Genomic DNA, 27,328 nt, shown 5'->3' with positions numbered 1-27,328 from the left:
AAACATCAGGATTTATAAAAACAAACATTATAGATAAACAGAAGTTTAAGAAATATCATGTAAACACCTGTAACAATTAAAAAAAATCTTTAATGCATATAAAAATACATTTGATATGCAGGATATATTTTCATTGCACACACTTATGACATAATAAAAATGCTAGCTCAAACAAAAGTTTAGTCACATGCGATGAGATTTCCCTTTTCAGACACTTCTGGAGCCGAGAATCAGGGATGTGCAAGACACACACCTATGAACTGTATTTGTTTTTATAGAATATTATATATAAAAAAACACACCCACCAATAGTGCTATCTTACATCCAAAAACTTAATGGGGTCAGGAAACTTCATTTCTAGCAAAAAAAACCTTTTAAACCGGAAATAATAACACTGCTGCTGTACTAGAATTTTTTTTTTAAAAAATTTAAATGCCCGATTACAATTGCATTGGATCTCCTAGAAAAACAAACCCGAGACAATTTTTTTAAATTAAACAGAGCAGAACAAAAGCGCAACAAGAAAGGATTACGTTTTAGTGATTTATTTGATACCCGAACAAAGGTTTACAAGGAAAGAGTCCGACAAAACAAGCATCAACATAAAACACATTCTTCCCAAACATTAGCAGATCCAAACGAACAGTTTTCTCAAGCCACGATTATGAAGCAGACTATCCAGCACAGACAGATGTGCCGAGCACGTCATCCAAGCGAGGAGTTCCTTTCGGCATGTCTGACAGGTCCTGAAGCAGTCTGCGATCAGGGTTTGCATAGAGGTCATGTTTAACTGGAGCATTACAACACTGCATTTCATAAGGCCTATACTGGTTTCTTTCCTTGGCTACCTCACCTTAGGACACCTTTTCATCACAGACTACGCCTTTCTTTCTTAAATCTTTGAGGGAAATACCACACACTGACCACACCCCACAAAGAAAAGATACAAGCCACAAAACGCAAGACAATGCAGTGCTTGAAGGACACGGGTCACATTCCTGGATTCAAATTAGCACCTGTTTCAGCATGTCATCAGAGCTTGAAAGAAATACATAATGTTAATAAAGACGAAATCTACTGTTAACGGGACAGTTTAAATCTACTTTGAAGTAGTGCGGTTTCCAATTCAACCGTTATTCTGCAAAACTAAAAAAAAATTTATATAAAACAATCTGAATATTCTTTAAACGCGGGGAAACTGAAGTGCGATTAGTACCGCATTGCAACAAAATAACCTGGAACCCCATCATTTACCAGTAACCATCTTTTTGATCCTGTGATTTCGAATCTATTTTAAGCAAGCTTGATTATTTTTTGCAAGCGCTGGTTTGAACACTCATGAATGTGTCCCAGCTCTAGAATCCCTCCCCCTCCCCACAGCGTGGAAACGACATTTGCAATATTGTAAGAGCAAATCATGGCTTCACATTCAGCATTGAATAAGGTGCATAGAAGGACTCCCTGGAGCCACTACCTTTATTGCAACATTCAAATAAAAAGGCATTTGGTCTTGGTGTGTAGAATGCCTGCTGTGCACTAAATAGGGAGAATTTCCAGGATATACATTTACAAATAAAAGTTAAAATCCCCACCACACACGTATACATACAGAAGGGTAATGGTTCTATATATCTGCAAAGCACCCTGGCAAGCAGCAGTTCCAGATGTGCACATTCATTCCAGCACGAGCAGCAAGTCCAGCTGTCATTTTAACACACTGGTCAGGACTCCTTCAGAGCTGCAGCTTAAAAAAAAAACACACATTCCAGAAAGTCTCTCCTGTTCGCACTTCCGACTCGCTACACAGCTCCCTAACTCTGTGGTTTGCAAAGGAACCTACGTTACAGCACGCCATTTCAATTGTGCAACTTCACATCTGGTACACCCCTCCCTGCTTATCCCGCTACCTGACCTACACATCAAAAATATTGAATGAATTAGTAAAAAGGACCCTTACAAAAAGGACACCGAAACCCTCCAAACACAAAGACAGAGGCCCCCGGGATTACAGTGCTCTTGATATTACAGAACAATTAATAACCCACACGACCGTTGCTCCAAATCTGGTCGGCTAGTTTCTTGCTCCAGGGAAGGTCTTGGAAACAGCAGCGCAAAGTATCCAAGTGATTTTAAAGCCATGTTTACATGCAGTGACTTGTATAAAACTGGGAAGTGCCGCAGATAATAAAAATGTTTAATGGTGAATCGTACCATGAACACGTACATTGGTGAGCACACTTCTGTACCCAAGTGTTGATTCTACATGAGTAGTGTTAAAAAAAAAAAAAACACAGTTTACACGTTACAGTACTTGCAAAGAATGCCACGAGATGTCATTTCAAATCTGATCTATTAGATTGTTTTTTTCACATTTCCATCATCTATTTCAAATTCATTCTGTACATTTAAACAAACTGCAACTTTGACTTGCTGAAAAATCCCCCCCCTCCACTTTAGAAAACAAACTTTTTTTTTTTTTGAACAAGAAACGGTGAATTGCGGAGACCGGCGATGTGAGACACCGTCAGACCAGCCAAAAACAGAGCCAGTTTCACTGGTGCACAGGAACAGTAAGAAGTGCTTCATCTGGGGGTCTTGAAATGTCTACATTCTGCACAACGACAAGAATAAAACAATTCAACAGGCTATCGTCAGAAATACACAGACCGTGCGGCTTCAGATTTACACAATACCCCCAAAAACAATGGCTATGGCCCGGGGCATGGAGAACAAACGAGGGTGTTGGCAAATATTCACTGAATAGCTCTCTCCACTCCTCAGAGTGGCTACACGTTGAAGCGATTGGTGCATGCCATTTCCTTTCCAAATCCTGTATTTAAATTTTCTTAAGAGGCATCAACGCTTTAGATTACTAGCCATGCAATGTTTTCTACTCTTTGTTTTTCCCCCACATGCATTGAAACACTTTCCACTGCATATGAACAGTCTGGCAACCGTGCTTTGTGTCTTATTTTTTAATGCATGTGTGCGTTTTAGAGGGGAGCGTGCAATACACTGTAGTTCTGTGGAAATTCTACAGCAATTCAGAATACTTTCTCTTGAAGCTTGTCCAGTTAAATAAACAATAAAAATAAGACAGAATTGGCAAACCATGGAAATGTCACAATTAAAAATTAAATTGAACCAGAATTAAAAAGGTTTAGAGATTCAGAACAGTCAAACCTACAACATCTGAATCGTGTCTGCCCCAAGTTTAAAATGGATCCTTCCAGTCACTTCTCCTACATAGATAAACAGTCTATCATATAGAAGTACTGGAGTGAGCTTGAAGAATATTGTAAAAATAAACTCTGCAAAGTCCAGATTAGTTTTGGGACCTATGCAGTATCATAAAACAAACTCTTCAGTGATCATCATTAAATGATCTTTATTCTCTACATAAAAATATATACATACCGATAACTCAGTTACTAGGGTCCAGCTCTCCACAGTGGATCAGGCTGACTTGCCATTCCAACTCAAACAAGCAAACAAACAGCTGCTTGGGTTTGACGATCACTGCTCTCTACAGTAAGAAAAGCAGCGATCCTCACAAACACAAGCAGCGGTTTCGTCACTCTGAATGGTAGATCAGCCCGATCCACACCACTGCCCCTCTCTCGATTTCTGCGGGGAGCTCAGTCCCAATAAACGGAACGATGGGTTCGTGCAGTAACCCTGTTCCTCGCTCTGAGGACCCTGTAAAGATAACCCTACCTCCGGCCTGTCTCTGTGCGTGTTGACAGCCTCCACGTTTAGAGAAATGGATTCCACTTTACATCCTGTGGACAGAAAGACAGACAGATCATGGGTAAACGTGCACGCCAAGGACATGCGTCCAAGAAAAAACACACATGCAAAGGGAGCTCCACCAATACCAGACCCCCTACAGCGATCCCTCGGTATGCCACCATTCGACAATCAAATTGGGTTTATTTATTCACAGCTGGGTCATGTCAATAATAAACTGTACATGCGCTATACTTTACTGTATTGTGAATTTACCAATTATCTAATATTTCCTGCATAAGTCAGACAGCAAAATAAGAGGTTTTAAGGTTGACTGTATTCCACAATAATGCAACCAGCGCTTAAAATAGCACCATCTACTGGAAAAATAGGCAACTGAGCCTTAAAAAAAAAAAAAAAAAAAAAAAAAAAACAGAAAAACTAAACAAATCTCTTCCACTTCTTAGTAAATGTTTTTTTTTTTTCCCCTTGGAAACGAATATGATCAGAACACAGTAAAAGCCTCTCCAATGCAATTACATGGATTCAAAAGGCTTTCCCCCAGGTATTCCTGCTGTTTGATAAACATACTGCTTAGGAGAAATCCAGACAAACATCAACAGTGAATGCTTTCCAGCTGAGTTTCACAGCAGATCTCACCGTAAGCCACTGGAGTGAGTTTTAACACTGTATGCAAGGGGCACTTCAGGTAAGGCAGTTCCTCTGGGGGAAGAAAATTAAATGAGTTTTTACCTGAACAGTAACAAACACAGTCAGATACATTCAGAAATGTGCTAAATGCTAAACAGTGCCTGTATACAAAGATGAGCAATTAAAACAAAAGAGGATATTAAATTTACAAGAGTTACTGAGGAGGTCCGCCACAGAACAGTAACAACGATGCTGATCCACCACAGCCTCCCAGAACACAGAGCTCACTGCGAGCGCCACTCGCCTGTCTCAGGTGGCACATGTGTTGTATTTAAGCAGAGGAAACAATTCTATTTTGATGTGTGGTGCAGCTCTCCAATATTGCCTGTGATGGTTGGCTTGAGACCACCTGTGTATGAAGCTGCCTGTGTGGTCCTGGTGGCTCTATAACCAGGCTGCCTGACCTATAGAACAAACTGTATAGGACTGGAGAAAGCAGAGCTGTTACCTGCAGTTTTATCTAGAAAGTATGCCAGCAGGCAGCGCATGACAGCTTGGTGGCAGATCACCAGAACGTTCTCCTGCCTCTCCAGCTCCATGATGACCGGCTCCAGTCTCTGCACAAGATCTTCATAGGACTGAAACACAACACCAGGGTTAGCCAAAAAACATGACCACTGCGGTCATGAAACATTCGCGTTTGCAGGGAAGACGTAAATAACTGCACAAATCCTACTGTAAATACTACAGCAGACCTCTATTTAAAATGCATGTCATGCACAAACATTTAAAAACCAGACAACTGCAAAGCATTACTTACTAAACAATTATCTGTGCTAGAAACATGTGACCCAACTTCCCTCGTAGTCAGGGTTTATTATATCAACTTCCCAGAAACAGCTGCCAGTGCCATGTCACACACTGCTTACACAAGAGTTGTATTTCAGTGATGTGGTAAGAATAAGCTGCAAGATAAGCACTTGAGGGAGGGTGTTTACGAACAAGGAGCTGATAAAGTGGGTAAACTTGACCTCGAGCAGAAGGGATGTTTCTGAAACAATACAGCAGACACAAACAGAAACTACACTAGCAAAAACAAGGGTTAGCTTCACACACACAAGACAGGCATTTGAGCAGCACTCAAGAGGATCCTGCCCGAACACACCAGCAGCGTACCCCATGCGCTCCCACAGACAGAAGCGATCACGGCTGGATCTCTGCTAATAACTAGTGGCCATGTTATTGTCTAAAGAATGTTTATGTTGTGCATGTCAGCCTCTGATTATTGGAATCAATTCTGGAGACTTGTTATATCCTGCTGAAATGCTTGTTGTGTGCTCTCCTTCACACATGAAGCCTCACCTCAAGGAAAATAACTTTATTTAAAATACATCTGCCCCACCAGATGCCTTCTATTAGTGAAGTATGAACTGGAAAAAAACACCAATAAAAATTAATGAAATGGAAACATTGCCTCGTTTGAGGAAATTCATGCAACCGTTTGCATTTATTCCCTAAAACTAATAACACTTTATAACAACTCAACATGGCAGCTGCAGAGCTGCCCGGGATATTTTGCTTGCACCGAGCCTGTGCTCTCTGACTGCAGTAATGACTTGAGCACTTTCTCCACTGTCACAATATTTACTTTGGCACTCTGCTCTCCATTAATGTGTCGGAATAGTTCTCACTGGCACCTGAAGGCCCCCTGTCGATCATGAGAACGAGTTCACCCCTGACCTGCATTGAACCCAGCTGCGATTACTCAATCTCTCCAGCTGCTTACCTGCTCAACACAGAGGACAGGCTGTTCACTGTTTAGAGCCATCAACAAAAACCACCAGCGTTAGGACTTGATCGCTTTCTTATTTCTTTGTTAGTTTAGAAATGTAAGCTGTGCTTCTATTAAGAGATGTTCCAGTCAGAGATGCTAGCTGTGCTTCTATTACGAGATGTTCCAATCAGAGATGCTAGCTGTGCTTCTATTAAGAGATGTTCCAATCAGAGATGCTAGCTGTGCTTCTATTAAGAGATGCTAGCTGTGCTTCTATTAAGAGATGCTAGCTGTGCTTCTATTAAGAAATGTTCCAATCAGAGATGCTAGCTGTGCTTCTATTAAGAGATGCTAGCTGTGCTTCTATTAAGAGATGTTCCACTCAGAGATGCTAGCTGTGCTTCTATTAAGAGATGTTCCAATCAGAGATGCTAGCTGTGCTTCTATTAAGAGATGCTAGCTGTGCTTCTATTAAGAGATGCTAGCTGTGCTTCTATTAAGAGATGCTAGCTGTGGTTCTATTAAGAGATGCTAGCTGTGCTTCTATTAAGAGATGTTCCACTCAGAGATGATAGTTCTATTAAGAGATGCTAGCTGTGCTTCTATTAAGAGATGTTCCACTCAGAGATGATAGCTGTGCTTCTATTAAGAGATTCAGAGATGCTAGCTGTGCTTCTATTAAGAGATGCTAGCTGTGCTTCTATTAAGAGATGTTCCACTCAGAGATGATAGCTGTGCTTCTATTAAGAGATGTTCCAATCAGAGATGCTAGCTGTGCTTCTATTCGCAGTTGTTCCAGTCAGAGATGCTAGCTGTGGTTCTATTAAGAGATGCTAGCTGTGCTTCCACTAAGAGATGCTAGCTGTGCTTCCACTAAGAGATGCTAGCTGTGCTTCCACTAAGAGATGCTAGCTGTGCTTCCACTAAGAGATGCTAGCTGTGCTTCCACTAAGAGATGCTAGCTGTGCTTCCACTAAGAGATGCTAGCTGTGCTTCCACTAAGAGATGCTAGCTGTGCTTCCACTAAGAGATGCTAGCTGTGCTAAGAGATGCTAGCTGTGCTTTAAGAGATGCTAGCTGTGCTTCTATTAAGAGATGTTCCACTAAGAGATGCTAGCTGTGCTTCTATTAAGAGATGTTCCACTAAGAGATGCTAGCTGTGCTTCCACTAAGAGATGCTAGCTGTGCTTCCACTAAGAGATGCTAGCTGTGCTTCCACTAAGAGATGCTAGCTGTGCTTCCACTAAGAGATGCTAGCTGTGCTTCTATTCACAGTTGTTCCAATCAGAGATGCTAGCTGTGGTTCTATTAAGAGATGCTAGCTGTGCTTCCACTAAGAGATGCTAGCTGTGCTTCTATTCACAGTTGTTCCAATCAGAGATGCTAGCTGTGGTTCTATTAAGCGATGCTAGCTGTGCTTCCACTAAGAGATGCTAGCTGTGCTTCCACTAAGAGATGCTAGCTGTGCTTCTATTCACAGTTGTTCCAATCAGAGATGCTAGCTGTGGTTCTATTAAGCGATGCTAGCTGTGCTTCCACTAAGAGATGCTAGCTGTGCTTCTATTCACAGTTGTTCCAATCAGAGATGCTAGCTGTGGTTCTATTAAGCGATGCTAGCTGTGTCCATTCACAGTTGTACCAGGGTTCTTGTTTAGAAATGCTTGGAGGGGTTTGTTATCTTGACAAATGAAAACTTCAGGTCTACGCCAATTGCTGGAACAACCATTAGTTTTGCAACAAAGTAGTTTTTTTTTTTGTTTGTTTTCCTTTAACATAAAATACTCTTTGGTAAAGCTCTCTGGTAGTATATACTGGGACAGCAGACATCTTTAAACATGGAGGCAGCAGGGTTTGTTTTTTTTCTTTTTTTTTTTTTTTTTTTTTTTTTAAATTGACAGCCTCTTTCAGAAAGGGTATGCAAAAAAGTACAAACTGTGCATCAACACAAATGCCAAGTAAGTGTGTCTGTGGCTGAACTCTGTACAAAGTTCCTGCGTTAAAGGAAACTAGATTTTGTCATCACAGTGAAGAAACCCTCTGCAGGCTTGGGAAGACCTTTGTGCAGAGTTTCATGGTGTAACAGCGTGGCACACTTGGGAGCCCTTTGCACTGTGTGAAGCAGCACTTACTTCTCCCTTGGGGTAGCGGTATCTGTACTTGTCCTGATCTCGCAATGCAAATTCCAGGGGATAGTGATCCTGAATTTCTTCATACGTCATCTCCTCACAGACACCCTGTAAAGAGAGCCAGGCAAATCAATGGTTTGTATTTGGGCGGCTTAATTTTTTCAATGCCATAAGGTAAAATGTTAACCCAATACTCGGACACACAATAATATAAGGAGAATTAAAAGCAAGGAGGTATACAGTATTGTCACGGTAGACCCCAATTGTTCGGCAAATGCACCTCCCATGAAAAGTGGGGGATACCATGTCAAAACTCCCACATCCCAATTCCTGATCCGACCCCAAGAGAGGCTGACCGGCTGCAGCGTGCTTGAACCCTGTGCGCAGAGCGCCCGGCGAGACACTCACAGCGTCGATCTCATTGAGCGCTTTCCACTGCTCGTAAGGCACTCCCAAGGCTTCGGCCGTCTGAATCGTCCTCTTCATCTGACTCGTCCAAACCTTCAGATCCTTGATGTTCTGCTCCTGGATGAATTTACCCAGGCACTTTGCAAACTAAAAAGAAGAAACGGCAAGAAATAAGTTAGACCCCACACAAGCCGTTCCAGTTCAATGCCACTCTGACAGTTTCCTCGAGTCTCTTGTTGCACAGCAGTGCATACCAGCTTGCCCCGTGCAGACAGCCCCGAGTCGCCCCCAATCCTGCCCTTGATGTTGAGCTCGCTCTCTCCGTGCCGGCAGAGGTAGATGGAGCGCGGGGCGATGTGGATGTTCATGAGGTAATAAACAATCCTGCTCTGGATGTGATCCAGCACTCTGTTAACAAGATACCGGCTCCCCACCTCCATGATCTTGATGTAGGAGAGATCCCTGGCAAAGCAGACAAGAAACACAATGCTGACATCACAGCCCGCAAACGCAATCCTTTCATGCATGAAATCTTAAACAGCTGGAGACACATTACATATATCAACCCCCACCATTGCTTTGTGTGTGTATAATGCGATATATATATATTATATATATATATATAATCACATATATATACACACACACACACACACACACACACACACACACAGTACCAGTCAAAAGTTTGAGTACACTTGCTGAAAACTAGGTTTTTTTCATAATTGACAATGTTTTACGTTGTATACGTTTCTGTAAATACTTGAAAATGAAAACACGTTACAATATACAAAACATAAGGAGTATCAAAGCAATGTTCAAGAAAATTGAAAATTGTCTTTAAATCTTGGATTCCTCAAAATAGCCACCCTTTGCCTTAATAACAGCCTCACAAACACGAGGCATTCGGTTAACAAGTTTCAGCAGGAAATCACCCGACATGCTTCCCAGCTCTTCTGCAGCAATTCCCAGAGATGTAGGGCACTTGTGGGTAGCTTTGCTTTGACTCTTCTGTCCAGTTCGTCCCATACAAGTTCTATGGGATTGAGGTCTGGAGACTGGGCAGGCCAGGTCATTAGATTGAGTTGTCCTTCACTTTCCTTCTTTGCCAGATAGTTCTTGCACAACTTTGAGGTGTGTTTCGGGTCATTATCTTGCTGAAGAATGAAGGACTGCCCAACTAGCCGTAATCCTGATGGAATGGCATGCCTCTGAAGTATGCTATGATAGCCATGCTGGTTGAGCTTGCCATGGACTTGGTAAAGATCACCAACTCTGTCACCAGCAAAGCAACCCCAGACCATGACACTGCCTCCTCCATGCTTGACAGTGGGAACCACACATGCAGAACTCATGCACTCACCCTCTCTGCGTCTTACAAATACTCGGCGGTTGGACCCAAATATTTCAAATTTTGACTCATCGGTTCATAAGACTGACTTCCACTCCTCAAACGCCCAGTTTCTGTGTTTCTTGGCCCAGGCAAGTCTCTTCCTCTTATTCTGCACTCTTAACAATGGTTTCTTTGCAGCAATTCTTCCAGTTAGGCCAGCTTCACGCAATCTCCTCTGAACAGTTGATGTTGAAACATCTGTACTTCTAGTAGCATTTAGCTGAGCTTGTATTTCAGGGGCAGTTAATCGCCGGTTTTGCAGACTTGTGACTCGAATGAACTTGTTCTCTGATTCTGAGGTCACCCTTGGCCTGCCTGACCTTGTTCGGTCCTCATGAGTGCCAGTTTCTTCAAATCGTTTGATGGTCTTGGCCACTGCAGTTACAGATGCTTGCAAAGTTCTTGCGATTTGTCTTAAAGATTGACCTTCATTTCTTAAAGTAATTACAGACTGTCTTTTTTCTTTGCTTAACTGAGTGTATTTTGCCATTTTCTGCTCCCTTACATTCAGGAATGACAAACTTGTGCCTATGCTACCTATATTTATAGTAATCATGGACCCTCACCTGTTAACAATAATTGGTGACAAAAGGTTAATTAGGTAACATGCTAGTTAACTCAGAGAACATCTAACAAAGACACTTTTATACTTAGAGCAGTGTTCTAACACCGTGTTATACACATTTCAGACTTTTAACTGACTTGGGCTTCAGACTGAAATCCCCTTGCTTTGGGTGACCATTTCATTGAAATTGACAAGATTTACATTTTCATTTAAAAATTAAATTTTTGAATGCAATTCACTTATGATTATCAGCTTATATAAGTACACATATCATATAATGAAATATTAAGTGTTTATAGACAAGTTTATACAGTTAAAAGCATAGATAATCATGAAAAACCTGGTTTCAAGCAGGTGTACTCAAACTTTTGACTGGTACTATATATATATATATATATATATATATATATATATATATATATATATATATATATATATATATATATATACACACATATATATTAGACACATACACACACACACATATATATTAGACACACACACACACACACACACACATATATATTAGACACACACACACACAATTGAAAGCTTCTGTCAATACGGCCTCTTGTTTCAAGTGTGAAACTGCAGGGTCGACCTGTACCACTGCAGGATAAGCCATGGCTGGACAGTTTTGATCATACTTCATTTAAATGTATTTACTGAAGGTGCATTTGCACTTGCTGCACATGATCCACCATCAGCACACATTTGGCTGTATTTGAAATTACTTTAAACAACCCTGTTCTTCAAATATCACTTTAAACAAAGCTGTGTGTTGTGTACAGCTTTCATCACAATTATACAAGTTCCCCATAGTAAAAGCACAGCAAAGTGTAATAAAGCACAGTGAATGCATGGTAAAGCATAGGCAAGCATTGTAAAGCTAAAAATAAATCATGGTAAACTGACCCTTAAAAAATGTTTCCTCTCGTAAAAGCATAAACATGGCAAACCAGGGTAAACTGGTAGATGCACAGCACAACCATGGGAAAAGCATGGGACAAAAACACCATGGGACAATTTTCTTAGGGACAGCTCTACTCTATTCCGGTCCCCCACCTGTCCTTGATTTCATCCAGCGTTTCGTAGGAGTTCTCGTAGCACTTTATTCTCTTCATGAAGTCCTCCACTGCCTCATCCGTGTTGCAGTCTGTGTAATCTGGGCTGCCGAGCTTCACTTGCTGAGCAAAGAGAGCAAGAGAGAAGGGGAGGTGATGAGAGGGGGGCTCGGTTAGGATGAGGAGAGCAAGAGAGAAGGGGAGGTGATGAGAGGGGGCTCGGTTAGGCTGAGAGGAGAGCAAGAGAGAAGGGGAGGTGATGAGAGGGGGCTCGGTTAGGCTGAGAGGAGAGCAAGAGAGAAGGGGAGGTGATGAGAGGGGGCTCGGTTAGGCTGAGAGGAGAGCAAGAGAGAAGGGGAGGTGATGAGAGGGGGCTCGGTTAGGCTGAGAGGAGAGCAAGAGAGAAGGGGGGTGATGAGAGGGGGCTCGGTTAGGATGAGGAGAGCAAGAGAGAAGGGGAGGTGTTGAGAGGGGGGCTCGGTTAGGCTGAGAGGAGAGCAAGAGAGAAGGGGAGGTGATGAGAGGGGGGCTCGGTTAGGCTGAGAGGAGAGCAAGAGAAGGGGAGGTGATGAGAGGGGGCTCGGTTAGGCTGAGAGAGGACAGCGAGGGGGGGGTGATGAGAGGGGGCTCGGTTAGGCTGAGAGGAGAGCAAGAGAGAAGGGGAGGTGATCAGTAGCAAGATCCTGTGCTGAAGGGGTCTGTTAGACAGGCAGCACAATTCACTTCATAATAAATGGAGACTGAGGAGGCTGTTTGACGCTTCCCTTTACAAACTGGAAGTCTGGTTTGAAGGACCCCGATTAGCATTGCCTTACCGAAGGATATATTAGGTAGCCCAAGATCAGTGCTAATTGGAGTCTGTCAACAGAAGCCTAGATTGAAGTTGTATCAAAAACATCCCTTAAATTGTAATGTAAAAGTCTAGTACAAGAGAAGTGTAACAGAACAAACGTTACTTAACGAAGCTGTAAAAACAATGATCAAACGTTAATGAAGCTGTAAAAACAATGATCAAACGTTAATGAAGCTGTAAAAACAACGATGCTAGTCAAACTCACTGTAAATAAACCCGTTTTTGCGTTTTCAATAAGTCTGTTACAGTGCTGTGGAAAAAGGGGAGGGCCAGTCACCAAGCTGCCCCTTCATTATCTCTCTCTCTCTCTCCAAACTCGCCGTACTCACCACAATGTTTGAAGCAATAACCTCTGGGTCGTCACAAACCGATTCCACAAAGAACACCTTGAAATAGGAAGAAGAGAAAAGGAATAATGAAGGAACATATTTTCAAAGTGTTACTTGTCTAACTCCTATTTTTTATAATTGGAGAGAAAATAAATCATGTAAAAACTTTACAATACAAGCAAACCCCCTGAGAGTGGATTATACCACTCAGCAGTCTGGTTCTTAGTTTTGTAAAATGAACAGACACTTGATCGCTTTCAAAAAGATATCATACAAAAAGACCTGAGTAAACACTTTGAAAACATGGCCCTATATCCTCTGGAGTCCAACAAATAATGCTCCTTTTGTTTCCTCGGTTTTTCAACATGTTTCTGTCTCTGATTATAAAGAGCTGGCTGGTATGACAAAGGCTCCGGGTTTCTCTTGTTGCAAAAGGGTTTTTATTTTTGGAGTAAAAGGGCTTGAAAAAGCAGCAAAGGCAAGTCCATTAGCCAGTTCTCTGAGGCCAGGTGAAACGCTCCATCATGATGAGCAGTTGAGGGGTTGTACGATATTGTTTGATCGTCTATTTGAACCCTTTTGCAATCATTTCTACAAAGACTTAACTTGAGAATTCTGTGGATTTTTGTATGAAATCTCTCTGAACTGTATTTAAATATTTTGTTACAATAAAAGGTCTTTTTGGGAAATACAATGGCTGGAAGATTTATTAAGAGCAGGATAACATTTCTAGTCTTACCTTGTATCCATTCAGGTCTGCAAACTTCATGATCGTGTCTCTTCGTTCTCGCGTCGTGTTCGTGGCATCAAATACCTAACGGAATACAGGAGAGGTTTGCATTACCCTCGCCACTCACTAGAGGTGCAATTCTACATGCATAACCCCCCTGCTCTCAGATCATTACAAAACACACCCAGAGCTGTGCCCTGAGCCATTTACAAAGTGCAGAGAAAATGAACCGTCAATACAGCTCGTTACCGCCCTGACCCGTCAATACAGCTCGTTACCGCCCTGACCCGTCAATACAGCTCAATACAGCTCGTTACCCTGACCCGTCAATACAGCTCGTTACCGCCCTGACCCGTCAATACAGCTCGTTACCGCCCTGACCCGTCAATACAGCTCGTTACCGCCCTGACCCGTCAATACAGCTCGTTACCGCCCTGACCCGTCAATACAGCTCGTTACCCCCCTGACCCGTCAATACAGCTCGTTACCCCCCTGACCCGTCAATACAGCTCGTTACCCCCCTGACCCGTCAATACAGCTCGTTACCTGACCTGACCTGTCAATACAGCTCGTTACTGACCTGACCCGTCAATACAGCTCGTTACCGCCCTGACCCGTCAATACAGCTCGTTACCCCCCTGACCCGTCAATACAGCTCGTTACCGCCCTGACCCGTCAATACAGCTCGTTACCCCCCTGACCCGTCAATACAGCTCGTTACCCCCCTGACCCGTCAATACAGCTCGTTACCCCCCTGACCCGTCAATACAGCTCGTTACCCCCCTGACCCGTCAATACAGCTCGTTACCCCCCTGACCCGTCAATACAGCTCGTTACCCCCCTGACCCGTCAATACAGCTCGTTACCGCCCTGACCCGTCAATACAGCTCGTTACCGCCCTGACCCGTCAATACAGCTCGTTACCGCCCTGACCCGTCAATACAGCTCGTTACCGCCCTGACCCGTCAATACAGCTCGTTACCGCCCTGACCCGTCAATACAGCTCGTTACCGCCCTGACCCGTCAATACAGCTCGTTACCGCCCTGACCCGTCAATACAGCTCGTTACTCTGACCTGACCCGTCAATACAGCTCGTTACCGCCCTGACCCGTCAATACAGCTCGTTACCGCCCTGACCCGTCAATACAGCTCGTTACTCTGACCTGACCCGTCAATACAGCTCGTTACCGCCCTGACCCGTCAATACAGCTCGTTACCTGCCCTGACCCGTCAATACAGCTCGTTACCGCCCTGACCCGTCAATACAGCTCGTTACCGCCCTGACCCGTCAATACAGCTCGTTACTCTGACCTGACCCGTCAATACAGCTCGTTACTCTGACCTGACCCGTCAATACAGCTCGTTACCGCCCTGACCCGTCAATACAGCTCGTTACTCTGACCTGACCCGTCAATACAGCTCGTTACCGCCCTGACCCGTCAATACAGCTCGTTACTCTGACCTGACCCGTCAATACAGCTCGTTACTCTGACCTGACCCGTCAATACAGCTCGTTACTCTGACCTGACCCGTCAATACAGCTCGTTACCGCCCTGACCCGTCAATACAGCTCGTTACTCTGACAGGTAAAATAAATAATAAAGTGCATGAAAAATGTGAACACAACACGTAGAGCAAAGCAATTTTAAATTGTATTTATTTCTTTTTTTAAATTGCCAGGTGAACAAGGTGAATTAGTAAAACAATTGAACCCAGTTCTACTTACAGCCACTTGCCCCCCTTCACTGAGGTATGTTCTGACATCATTCAAAGCTGAAGCTGCACACTGTCTAAAACAAAGCACAGCGAAGGAGAGTCATATTACTGAGCCTGCTTGCATTAAACACCAGAACAGAGGAGACAAACAGAACAGCTCTCGATACACACCTTCAATGTCTTCATATCAGCACACACACACCAGCATTACAGTGCTAAAGCGCATAAAACGTTGACGATATCAAACAGCAATACTGCACTTCCACTCCGCGTCTCTCAGAGTTAAACACATTTCAGCAAAGCAGATCTGACAGCACGCTACGAGTGTAACACTGCAAAGCAGGGACAGGCTCTGCTCGTCGGACGAGTGGGGAATCAACTCTACAGGCTCGGGGTAAGAGAATGCCCTTTCACCCCTTGTGCTCTTAACAAGGCTGCACATTCTTAACAGCTACCGACTCTTCTTATAAATAAACAGCAAAGCAAGCTTACTTTCTGATTTTCAATCCCTCTTCGTTGTCTGGCCGGAAGAACTCGAAAGACTTGTATATTTTCACACACTCCCGTCGGTACTGCCCGACGTTAAATTCTTTAAAAGAAAAAGGAAACAGAAATGAAGCATGAACTTTATGCAACTAAGACAGAAAAACAGAATTCTACATCAATGACCACTAGGAGAAATATTACATTATTCAAACAAACAACCAACACACTGCTTGAAATTAATCTGGTATAGATAACCATCTTCATATAAAACAATCTCATGCAATAAAGGCAAATACATGGGAAATGGGAAAAAAGTGCATTGTAGTCAGTGACAAAACTGGAAAAAAAAAAAAAAAAAAAAAAAAAAACCAACAACTCCCATTGCATGACAGTTTGATCCATTCCTGGTTTTACTACGAGTTTAGTAAGAAACACCTGAGCTTGTTACCTGTACACTGAGGCTAACCAAGGTCGTAGTGAACCCTGCGACGGGTGAAACTGCTATTTAATAGCAGGCTTATTTCCATCCTTGCATATATAACCATATGATTGCCCCAAGATCAGCACCCAGCCCAGAATCAGGGCCGCACTGATCAGCACCCAGCCCACAGTCAGGGCCGCCCCGAGATCAGCACCCAGCCCACAGTCAGGGCCGCCCCGAGATCAGCACCCAGCCCACAGTCAGGGCCGCCCCGAGATCAGCACCCAGCCCACAGTCAGGGCCGCCCCGAGATCAGCACCCAGCCCACAGTCAGGGCCGCCCCGAGATCAGCACCCAGCCCACAGTCAGGGCCGCCCCGAGATCAGCACCCAGCCCACAGTCAGGGCCGCCCCGAGATCAGCACCCAGCCCACAGTCAGGGCCGCCCCGAGATCAGCACCCAGCCCACAGTCAGGGCCGCCCCGAGATCAGCACCCAGCCCACAGTCAGGGCCGCCCCGAGATCAGCACCCAGCCCAGAATCAGGGCCGCCCCGATCAGCACCCAGCCCAGAATCAGGGCCGCCCCGAGATCAGCACCCAGCCCACAGTCAGGGCCGCCCCGAGATCAGCACCCAGCCCAGAATCAGGGCCGCCCCGATCAGCACCCAGCCCACAGTCAGGGCCGCCCCGATCAGCACCCAGCCCACAGTCAGGGCCGCCCCGAGATCAGCACCCAGCCCACAGTCAGGGCCGCCCCGAGATCAGCACCCAGCCCAGAGTCAGGGCCGCCCCGAGATCAGCACCCAGCCCACAGTCAGGGCCGCCCCGAGATCAGCACCCAGCCCAGAGTCAGGGCCGCCCCGAGATCAGCACCCAGCCCAGAGTCAGGGCCGCCCCGAGATCAGCACCCAGCCCAGAATCAGGGCCGCCCCGAGATCAGCACCCAGCCCACAGTCAGGGCCGCCCCGAGATCAGCACCCAGCCCACAGTCAGGGCCGCCCCGAGATCAGCACCCAGCCCAGAATCAGGGCCGCCCCGAGATCAGCACCCAGCCCACAGTCAGGGCCGCCCCGAGATCAGCACCCAGCCCACAGTCAGGGCCGCGCTCACGGATGGCGAGAGACGGTACCTTTGGTAGAGACTCCGATCCAGTTCAGGTAGCGAGTCAGCTTCTTGGAGATGTAGGTTTTACCTCTCGCAGGAAGACCCACTGTGACAATCAGCGTGGGGCAGTTTGTCATGCAAACTGAAACAAAACAAACACACACAAAATCAATGGTCTGTTATCATGTGTTACTTAACCAATAAAGCTAAGCAAATTAAATAAAAAAATATATATATAAATATACATCTTTAATAAGATGTGGTTTGAGCAGAACGGTCACCGCGGCCCGAGTCATTTTTAATAGAGTATTTTACATAAATAAGAAACGTACGACTGGTGGATAAAACAAATTGTTCTGTGCAATCCAGCAAGAGGCGGGGAGTTTACTGTACTGTAGTACAAACACAGCTCTGCAAAACACAGCTCTGCAAAACACAGCTCTGCAAACGACACTGCAGCTGTGAGCATTTACAACAAACCAGCAGATGGGCTACCCCACCCCCCAAATATTAACCCCCCAGATAATTAACTAGTAATGATGAAGTAAGCAATTCAAACTGCACTGATTTCCACACAGACATTTTTATTATTTATTTTAATAAGCAATGATAAAATTCCTGTGAAATTGTCTATGCACCAAAAAGACAATTTACATTTTTTCAGTCATCAGCCAGCCCAGACCTGCAGGATCAAACGCACAAGCATCCAGGAGCATGCAGATCTAACCAAACTGGATGAGTGCGGTTGCCTAGTCCTGGTGTGAAAGGCGAGAGAGAATGTGTGCGAGCCGTTTCTGTATAATACTCATTACATCACTACCCCCCAACACAGGCTGCTGCTGGGCTCTTAGCAAAGGCTTATGAGAAGTAGGAGCTCTGCTCTCGACAGAACAAAAGCCTTCCCTCCTCCAGAGACCAAACCACCAAGCAGCCTTTCGAAAAGAGACGAAATCAACAACAAAGCCCTCCTGGACCCCTCTGAAAAGAGACCAAAACAAAGAAAGCACACCTCCTGGAATGACCCAAATCAAGCCTGGCGAGGACCACCAGCTTCTGAAAGACACATCAGTCCATAATCGAGAAGCTATGCCAGCAGGATGTGTGGCTGAGGTGTGTGAAGGGCGCGGTGCTATATTATTACAAAGGGATTCAAAGCTAGTGTGTACTGAAATGAAACCCTACCGTACGACAGGTCTGCCAATGGCATTTTATTAGTATCACTACTGTGTCTGTTTCTCCAGCACGTTGAGAGAGCCTGCCCTTGAAAGGCGTTATATAAGAAGTACAATGTTGTTGCTGTTATTTATTTATATCTTTATAAAATGCAGCACTTACAAACCCCCCAAAAGAAATGAAAAACGGGTGCACAGGTATAAGAGACTTCCACAGAGAGACCTGTGCAGACAGACACCAGCAGTGCTGGAGATAATGTTGCCTCCTCATGAAGTCTTATCTGTAGAGCCTGGTGAGCAGCTGCACTGCTTCATGTGTGCTGGGCAATTCACTTTCTCTACTGTAAACAAGAGACGCAGAGACACGGCAGTGTGGACAGAACTAGGAATGAAAGCAGGGAGCAGAAAGTAACTCTGCAAATTCCTGGAACCTGGCTTTTCTGATCTCAAGAGACTGTGTGGCTGCTGTACAGTGCTGGGGTACATGCTGAAGGCAGGTTTCACACACAGATTTGCACCTCAGCGCTGCTCATTCCTGCAGACGGGTTTCTGCAGCACAGATGGGTCCAGCTTGTTCAGCAGCACCTCACACTGAGGCAACTTTCATTCAATAGTCTGATTGTGCTCCCTGGCAAGAGGACTCTTCAGCGATGCTGCCCTCATCACCACACAGACTGACAGCCAAAGCAAACAAAGCTCTTTGAAGAGCAATAGAGCAGGAATAAAAGAGAAAGACTCCGCGGTCACACTTGCAGAAAGGGAGTCAGTGTGCATCGAAGCCAGCGGTCAAGGAGTGACTGAACCAGCATGGGATTCTCATGTGCTGGTTACGCAATACTGTGCTTTTACTTCCAGGCTTGTTTCAAATTCTAAACAAGTTTCCTATCTGTGCTGCACTAGAATGCATCCAGTATAGACGCTGCTTCTGGAAGAGACCCTGTTCATACCCAGCACCCCCGAGCGTGTTCCCCACACACTGGGGCTACTCAAGCACGCAGTGAAGCTGCTACACAGGAGTCTCATTCCATCCTCATTCCCGTTTCACACACAGACACGTCTCGTTACATCGTGTCTTAAGATAGTCCGATTCGCCAACTACTTCAACACCGCTCAGGACTTGTGGATGTGTCCTAACTTTACCATGCCAGGCGTGTCTCATCTAGTCAGGAATAATGATATTTCATAGCGATCAGACACCTGCTTTCAGGATGTTAAAGGAGTTCTTCCTGATGCGACACATTTATATTACCAGCACAGCACTGCTTCAGGAGAACAAGGAGAAAGCAGCGTGGAGCACGTTGATATCACAGAACTACAGTTAACCACATCTAAAAAACTGAACGAAAGCCTCAGCTTAGCCCCTCACCAGATGTACTGAGCTGGGCCCATGCAGACCCCATGCACCAACCCCTAACCAGCACAGCTGAACTCAAAGCCAGACCCCGTGCACCACGACCCCGAACCAGATGAACGGAGCAGGGCAGGACCGCTGAACGCAAAGCCAGACCCCGTGCACCACGACCCCGAACCAGATGAACGGAGCAGGGCAGGACCGCTGAACGCAAAGCCAGACTCAATGCACCACGACCCCGAACCAGATGAACGGAGCAGGGCAGGACCGCTGAACTCAAAGCCAGACTCAATGCACCACGACCCCGAACCAGATGAACGGAGCAGGGCAGGACCGCTGAACGCAAAGCCAGACTCAATGCACCACGACCCCGAACCAGATGAACGGAGCAGGGCAGGACCGCTGAACGCAAAGCCAGACCCCGTGCACCACGACCCCGAACCAGATGAACGGAGCAGGGCAGGACCGCTGAACGCAAAGCCAGACTCAATGCACCACGACCCCGAACCAGATGAACGGAGCAGGGCAGGACCGCTGAACGCAAAGCCAGACCCCGTGCACCACGACCCCGAACCAGATGAACGGAGCAGGGCAGGACCGCTGAACTCAAAGCCAGACTCAATGCACCACGACCCCGAACCAGATGAACGGAGCAGGGCAGGACCGCTGAACTCAAAGCCAGACTCAATGCACCACGACCCCGAACCAGATGAACGGAGCAGGGCAGGACCGCTGAACGCAAAGCCAGACCCCGTGCACCACGACCCCGAACCAGATGAACGGAGCAGGGCAGGACCGCTGAACGCAAAGCCAGACTCAATGCACCACGACCCCGAACCAGATGAACGGAGCAGGGCAGGACCGCTGAACGCAAAGCCAGACTCAATGCACCACGACCCCGAACCAGATGAACGGAGCAGGGCAGGACCGCTGAACTCAAAGCCAGACTCAATGCACCACGACCCCGAACCAGATGAACGGAGCAGGGCAGGACCGCTGAACGCAAAGCCAGACTCAATGCACCACGACCCCGAACCAGATGAACGGAGCAGGGCAGGACCGCTGAACGCAAAGCCAGACCCCGTGCACCACGACCCCGAACCAGATGAACGGAGCAGGGCAGGACCGCTGAACGCAAAGCCAGACCCCGTGCACCACGACCCCGAACCAGATGAACGGAGCAGGGCAGGACCGCTGAACGCAAAGCCAGACTCAATGCACCACGACCCCGAACCAGATGAACGGAGCAGGGCAGGACCGCTGAACGCAAAGCCAGACTCAATGCACCACGACCCCGAACCAGATGAACGGAGCAGGGCAGGACCGCTGAACGCAAAGCCAGACTCAATGCACCACGACCCCGAACCAGATGAACGGAGCAGGGCAGGACCGCTGAACGCAAAGCCAGACCCCGTGCACCACGACCCCGAACCAGATGAACGGAGCAGGGCAGGACCGCTGAACTCAAAGCCAGACTCAATGCACCACGACCCCGAACCAGATGAACGGAGCAGGGCAGGACCGCTGAACGCAAAGCCAGACTCAATGCACCACGACCCCGAACCAGATGAACGGAGCAGGGCAGGACCGCTGAACGCAAAGACAATAGCTACAGAACCGCTTCCATTGTCTGCAGTAGCACCGACACATGCGGGTGGTGTGCCGTGCTGTTCATTATTCTGAACTGTGCCGGCCCCAGTGCAGTGCTTTCACATGTACATCTGTTACTTGGCATTACTGAACAGAGAAACTCTGTGCAGGAATATTAAATCGTTCGTACCGGATATAATTGAATGCACACAGCGGACTGCCAGCGCGTCATTAGCACCACGGCGCTACTGCACAGGCGACACTACTGCCGTTTCCCTGGCTGTGCACACGAGTATACAAAAACTACTACAGACAAATGCCTTGCATTCAAAAACGGCTCTCTCGTGTATGTAATCTTGAATATTATTTAGTATAATTATCGGGTTAGTGCGCCCACACTCGAGCAGTGCGTAGCGAGGCAGTCAATTCCAACTAATTAATTACTCTCACATGTGTATTACTTTATAGAATTACTTTACAAAGAAAAAAATTATATTTAAGAAATGCTAGAAAAGTTTATTTATATAAGACATTCATAAATCAATAAACAAACACACACAAACCTGGTGTTGTATTTTCGGTGCAGGTAGTTTTAAAGCGCAGTTCAAGACGGATGCGAACACGCACAGGTCTTTCTTTGCTGGATTAGAGAGCAAGTTTAAAAACTACAACAGCTTCAATAACGCCGGTGTGAGGAGACGCGGTGCACCGGCGCTATCCTCTCTGCTGAGTATGTTTAAAAGCGAGCTCAAAATGCGGCGTGTTTTCAAGCAGCATGCCGCCCGCATCCCATTGCTTACCTTTCCTTTGCGAGGTGTGTTTTTCCGGAAGGCCATTTAAGCAAGGCATCCAGATTTTCTTTAACGGGTTCTGCGTTAACTCCCTCGGTGGAGTTGCCATGGTACACAGATCTTTTTTTTTTTTTAAGTCTACCACCTAACCGTACTAAAGAAAAGCAGCGTCTCCAGCCTCTCCATTTATACCAGCGCTCCCTCCTCAAGCGAGAGGAAGAAATCACGTGAGACAGAGCGATAAAACATGCTACCGTATACCCGCTAAACAAAGAGCAGGACGCAGAGTCTCTGCACTGCGCTTACCATCCGCGTACCCGCTAAACAAAGAGCACCACGCAGCGTCTCTGCACTGCGCTTACCATCCGCGTACCCGCTAAACAAAGAGCAGGACGCAGCGTCTCTGCACTGCGCTTACCATCCGCGTACCCGCTAAACAAAGAGCAGGACGCAGCGTCTCTGCACTGCGCTTACCATCCGTGTACCCGCTAAACAAAGAGCAGGACGCAGCGTCTCTGCACTGCGCTTACCATCCGCGTACCCGCTAAACAAAGAGCAACGCAGCGTCTCTGCACTGCGCTTACCAGTACCCGCTAAACAAAGAGACGCAGCGTCTCTGCACTGTACCCGCTAAACAAAGAGCAGGACGCAGCGTCTCTGCACTGCGCTTACCATCCGTGTACCCGCTAAACAAAGAGCAGGACGCAGCGTCTCTGCACTGCGCTTACCATCCGCGTACCCGCTAAACAAAGAGCAGGACGCAGCGTCTCTGCACTGCGCTTACCATCCGCGTACCCGCTAAACAAAGAGCAGGACGCAGCGTCTCTGCACTGCGCTTACCATCCGCGTACCCGCTAAACAAAGAGCAGGACGCAGCGTCTCTGCACTGCGCTTACCATCCGCGTACCCGCTAAACAAAGAGCAGGACGCAGCGTCTCTGCACTGCGCTTACCATCCGCGTACCCGCTAAACAAAGAGCAGGACGCAGCGTCTCTGCACTGCGCTTACCATCCGCGTACCCGCTAAACAAAGAGCAGGACGCAGCGTCTCTGCACTGCGCTTACCATCCGCGTACCCGCTAAACAAAGAGCAGGACGCAGCGTCTCTGCACTGCGCTTACCATCCGCGTACCCGCTAAACAAAGAGCAGGACGCAGCGTCTCTGCACTGCGCTTACCATCCGCGTACCCGCTAAACAAAGAGCAGGACGCAGCGTCTCTGCACTGCGCTTACCATCCGCGTACCCGCTAAACAAAGAGCAGGACGCAGCGTCTCTGCACTGCGCTTACCATCCGTGTACCCGCTAAACAAAGAGCAGGACGCAGCGTCTCTGCACTGCGCTTACCATCCGCGTACCCGCTAAACAAAGAGCAGGACGCAGCGTCTCTGCACTGCGCTTACCATCCGCGTACCCGCTAAACAAAGAGCAGGACGCAGCGTCTCTGCACTGCGCTTACCATCCGTGTACCCGCTAAACAAAGAGCAGGACGCAGAGTCTCTGCACTGCGCTTACCATCCGTGTACCCGCTAAACAAAGAGCAGGACGCAGCGTCTCTGCACTGCGCTTACCATCCGCGTACCCGCTAAACAAAGAGCAGGACGCAGCGTCTCTGCACTGCGCTTACCATCCGTGTACCCGCTAAACAAAGAGCAGGACGCAGCGTCTCTGCACTGCGCTTACCATCCGTGTACCCGCTAAACAAAGAGCAGGACGCAGCGTCTCTGCACTGCGCTTACCATCCGCGTACCCGCTAAACAAAGAGCAGGACGCAGCGTCTCTGCACTGCGCTTACCATCCGTGTACCCGCTAAACAAAGAGCAGGACGCAGCGTCTCTGCACTGCGCTTACCATCCGTGTACCCGCTAAACAAAGAGCAGGACGCAGCGTCTCTGCACTGCGCTTACCATCCGTGTACCCGCTAAACAAAGAGCACGACGCAGCGTCTCTGCACTGCGCTTACCATCCGTGTACCCGCTAAACAAAGAGCAGGACGCAGCGTCTCTGCACTGCGCTTACCATCCGTGTACCCGCTAAACAAAGAGCAGGACGCAGCGTCTCTGCACTGCGCTTACCATCCGTGTACCCGCTAAACAAAGAGCAGGACGCAGCGTCTCTGCACTGCGCTTACCATCCGCGTACCCGCTAAACAAAGAGCAGGACGCAGCGTCTCTGCACTGCGCTTACCATCCGCGTACCCGCTAAACAAAGAGCAGGACGCAGCGTCTCTGCACTGCGCTTACCATCCGCGTACCCGCTAAACAAAGAGCAGGACGCAGCGTCTCTGCACTGCGCTTACCATCCGCGTACCCGCTAAACAAAGAGCAGGACGCAGCGTCTCTGCACTGCGCTTACCATCCGCGTACCCGCTAAACAAAGAGCAGGACGCAGCGTCTCTGCACTGCGCTTACCATCCGCGTACCCGCTAAACAAAGAGCAGGACGCAGCGTCTCTGCACTGCGCTTACCATCCGTGTACCCGCTAAACAAAGAGCAGGATGCAGCGTCTCTGCACTGCGCTTACCATCTGTGTACCCGCTAAACAAAGAGCAGGATGCAGCGTCTCTGCACTGCGCTTACCATCCGCGTACCCGCTAAACAAAGAGCAGGACGCAGCGTCTCTGCACTGCGCTTACCATCCGCGTACCCGCTAAACAAAGAGCAGGACGCAGCGTCTCTGCACTGCGCTTACCATCTTACCAACCTGACAAAGAATTGCAAAGAAGCATCAAACCATCTCACCAACCTGACAAAGAACTACAGAAACATCAAACCATCTCACCAACCTGACAAAGAACTACAAAGAAGCATTAAATGCGCAACACGCGTACTAGTATCTGTGTACTGCTTTGATATGATGTCGGTTATTATGCACGTATTTAATAATGATGTTGTTACATGGGCGGATTAATATTATTACTAAATACAGTACTTGGTAGATTGCTATTAATATTATCTTTAGTACAAGTTGCGTTTTGTTAAATAAAAAGCGATTAAGTTCATTATTCTTGCCCCTATATTGTACTGGTAATTAGATGTATAACAGCTGTATATAGGGCATGGTTCAGCACTTATTGTAACGCTGTTTGCACAGTGGCTATGTACCAGCACAGGAAAGCATTCACTGTGTCTCAAAGTCACAGAGAAGATTGCATTTCCCTGATATCGGTAACATGCAGAGAGACTGTGGGGTTAAAGGGATTAAGATTGCACTTTCCTGATATCGGTAACATGCACAGAGACTGTGGGGTTAAAGGGATTAAGATTGCACTTTCCTGATATCGGTAACATGCACAGAGACTGTGGGGTTAAAGGGATTAAGATTGCACTTTCCTGATATCGGTAACATGCACAGAGACTGTGGGGTTAAAGGGATTAAGATTGCACTTTCCTGATATCGGTAACATGCACAGAGACTGTGGGGTTAAAGGGATTAAGATTGCACTTTCCTGATATCGGTAACATGCACAGAGACTGTGGGGTTAAAGGGATTAAGATTGCACTTTCCTGATATCGGTAACATGCACAGAGACTGTGGGGTTAAAGGGATTAAGGGAGTTAACAAAAAACAGAATGTAGACAAAAACAACAGTTTAAGGTTTTACGGTCCCGAGAAGGGGGCTCCGCACATGCCGGCCTCGTGGGCGACGTGTGCGTCTTGCGTTTCAACCAATCAGGTCACTGCACACACTGGGAACGCACCAATCAAAAGCGCTCACGGTTCTGCCAGGAATGCGTGTTGCCTCGCGTTAGAGCGAATCAGGCGAGGGGACCAGTGAAGCGCGCCAATCAGATAGCTCAATAGAAAGCCAGGGCGGCGTGCATCTTTCCGATGCTGCTCTGCACAGTAACACGCAGCACAGAGGGTCTTAACTGAGAGCGGTGTGTGCGAGTGTTCGTAAAAACAAAAAAGATGCAAGGCTTTGCAGAGCTGTGTGCGTGCTCCACGTGTGGGAGACTCATTTAATACCGTGCTCAGTCTGTGACATGCACACTATCGTCTCTACTGACAGTGCTTTTAAATGATTTCAAGAACGGTTTTCAAAAGTTTGTTTTTAAAAACGAAATCCACTTCCTCAAACTTTCGTTAACTACAGCGAAAAGCACTTTCACACACAGAAAACCTTTTACTGGCAAAAACATTCTGTAAACAGCCCAGGAGTTAAAGCAATGTGAACACAATCCTCTAGTACGTGCTTCTGAGACAGTGCACTTTCCTAAACCTCTCTGATGCCACTAAAAACAAACTTAGGGATAAACTGAACTGATCTGCTCCCATGCAGAGCAGGTCTTTGGAAAAACAGTTTGTTTAAGGATTGCTGCATTGCTTGCAGACAGCTGCTGTGCTGTGTGTAACACTCATCCATGCCTCCAGGGGATTATTGTTCAATACTGCTTTCATGCATGGTGGGCTCCAGCCCTAACTCACCCCAGACAGGGCAGTCAGTGTGCCAGCCCTGCAGAGGACAAGCCCTGACCCCACCCCAGTCTCAGCTCGTGTAAAAATATCTGTAAAAAACTATTTGTTTGTTCTCACATATACTCAATAAATGAGTTCCTTTTTAAATTATATTACTTAATTTCACATTCTTCAGCTCGACAAACGTCATTCAGGTCTGGTGGATTTCAAGAGGAGCAAAGCGGTCACAGAAAACGCTTTGACGAATCTAAACAAACTGGACAGTCAACTATTCCCAGTTTTACTACAAACTTGATTAGCCCCAGTGTACAGGTAACCGGCTCAGGTGAGTCTTATTAAACTCACAGTAAAAGCAGGAGTGGATCAAACTGCTGTGCAATGGGAGTCTTACTGCTATCACAGGGACTGGTATTGCCCAAGTCTCATCTTCACATCTCAGATAAAAAATTTTTTTAAAAATTCCTTGCACTGAATGGATCAGTATCGCCACCATGTGGTGAAGTCTGTGTATTGCAGTTTTCGTGCAGTTTGATTTCCTGTGCGCACACACACAAGCACAGTAATAACAGTATAGTACAGATCAGTTACCACAAACACAGCATCAATTAAAACAGTGACAACTTCTTATCCATCCCACATGAGGCTGCCATGCATGCA

General features: G+C 46.7%; 1 protein-coding gene across 3 annotated transcripts in view; it reads right to left on the bottom strand.

Annotated features, from left to right (window-relative positions):
* Positions 1 to 534: 534 nt before the first annotated feature.
* The window catches only part of LOC121298111 (6-phosphofructo-2-kinase/fructose-2,6-bisphosphatase 4), a 35,246-nt gene continuing 8,452 nt past the window's right edge, over positions 535 to 27,328 (bottom strand). For 2 of the 3 annotated variants that reach the window (XM_041224927.1, XM_041224928.1), the window contains exons 2-14: positions 17,377 to 17,493; positions 15,833 to 15,929; positions 15,351 to 15,414; positions 13,633 to 13,707; positions 12,894 to 12,950; positions 11,713 to 11,834; positions 8,944 to 9,151; positions 8,690 to 8,836; positions 8,285 to 8,389; positions 4,890 to 5,019; positions 4,391 to 4,453; positions 3,719 to 3,783; positions 535 to 2,612 (exon numbers count right to left, since the gene is read on the bottom strand). In XM_041224927.1, the coding sequence (XP_041080861.1) occupies positions 2,553 to 2,612; positions 3,719 to 3,783; positions 4,391 to 4,453; positions 4,890 to 5,019; positions 8,285 to 8,389; positions 8,690 to 8,836; positions 8,944 to 9,151; positions 11,713 to 11,834; positions 12,894 to 12,950; positions 13,633 to 13,707; positions 15,351 to 15,414; positions 15,833 to 15,929; positions 17,377 to 17,493 (1,310 nt within the window). In that variant the 3' untranslated portion in view covers positions 535 to 2,552. Of the gene's footprint in view, positions 2,613 to 3,718; positions 3,784 to 4,390; positions 4,454 to 4,889; positions 5,020 to 8,284; positions 8,390 to 8,689; positions 8,837 to 8,943; positions 9,152 to 11,712; positions 11,835 to 12,893; positions 12,951 to 13,632; positions 13,708 to 15,350; positions 15,415 to 15,832; positions 15,930 to 17,376; positions 17,494 to 22,264; positions 22,469 to 27,328 lie in introns of those variants that run through there. The other variant, XM_041224926.1, reaches the window with a different exon arrangement.

The sequence above is a fragment of the Polyodon spathula genome, chromosome 23 (assembly GCF_017654505.1).
Source record: "Polyodon spathula isolate WHYD16114869_AA chromosome 23, ASM1765450v1, whole genome shotgun sequence".
In the NCBI taxonomy this organism is placed as follows: domain Eukaryota; kingdom Metazoa; phylum Chordata; class Actinopteri; order Acipenseriformes; family Polyodontidae; genus Polyodon; species Polyodon spathula.
The sequence above is the reverse complement of the archived record's forward strand: the minus strand, read 5'-3'. Positions and strand labels throughout refer to the sequence as shown.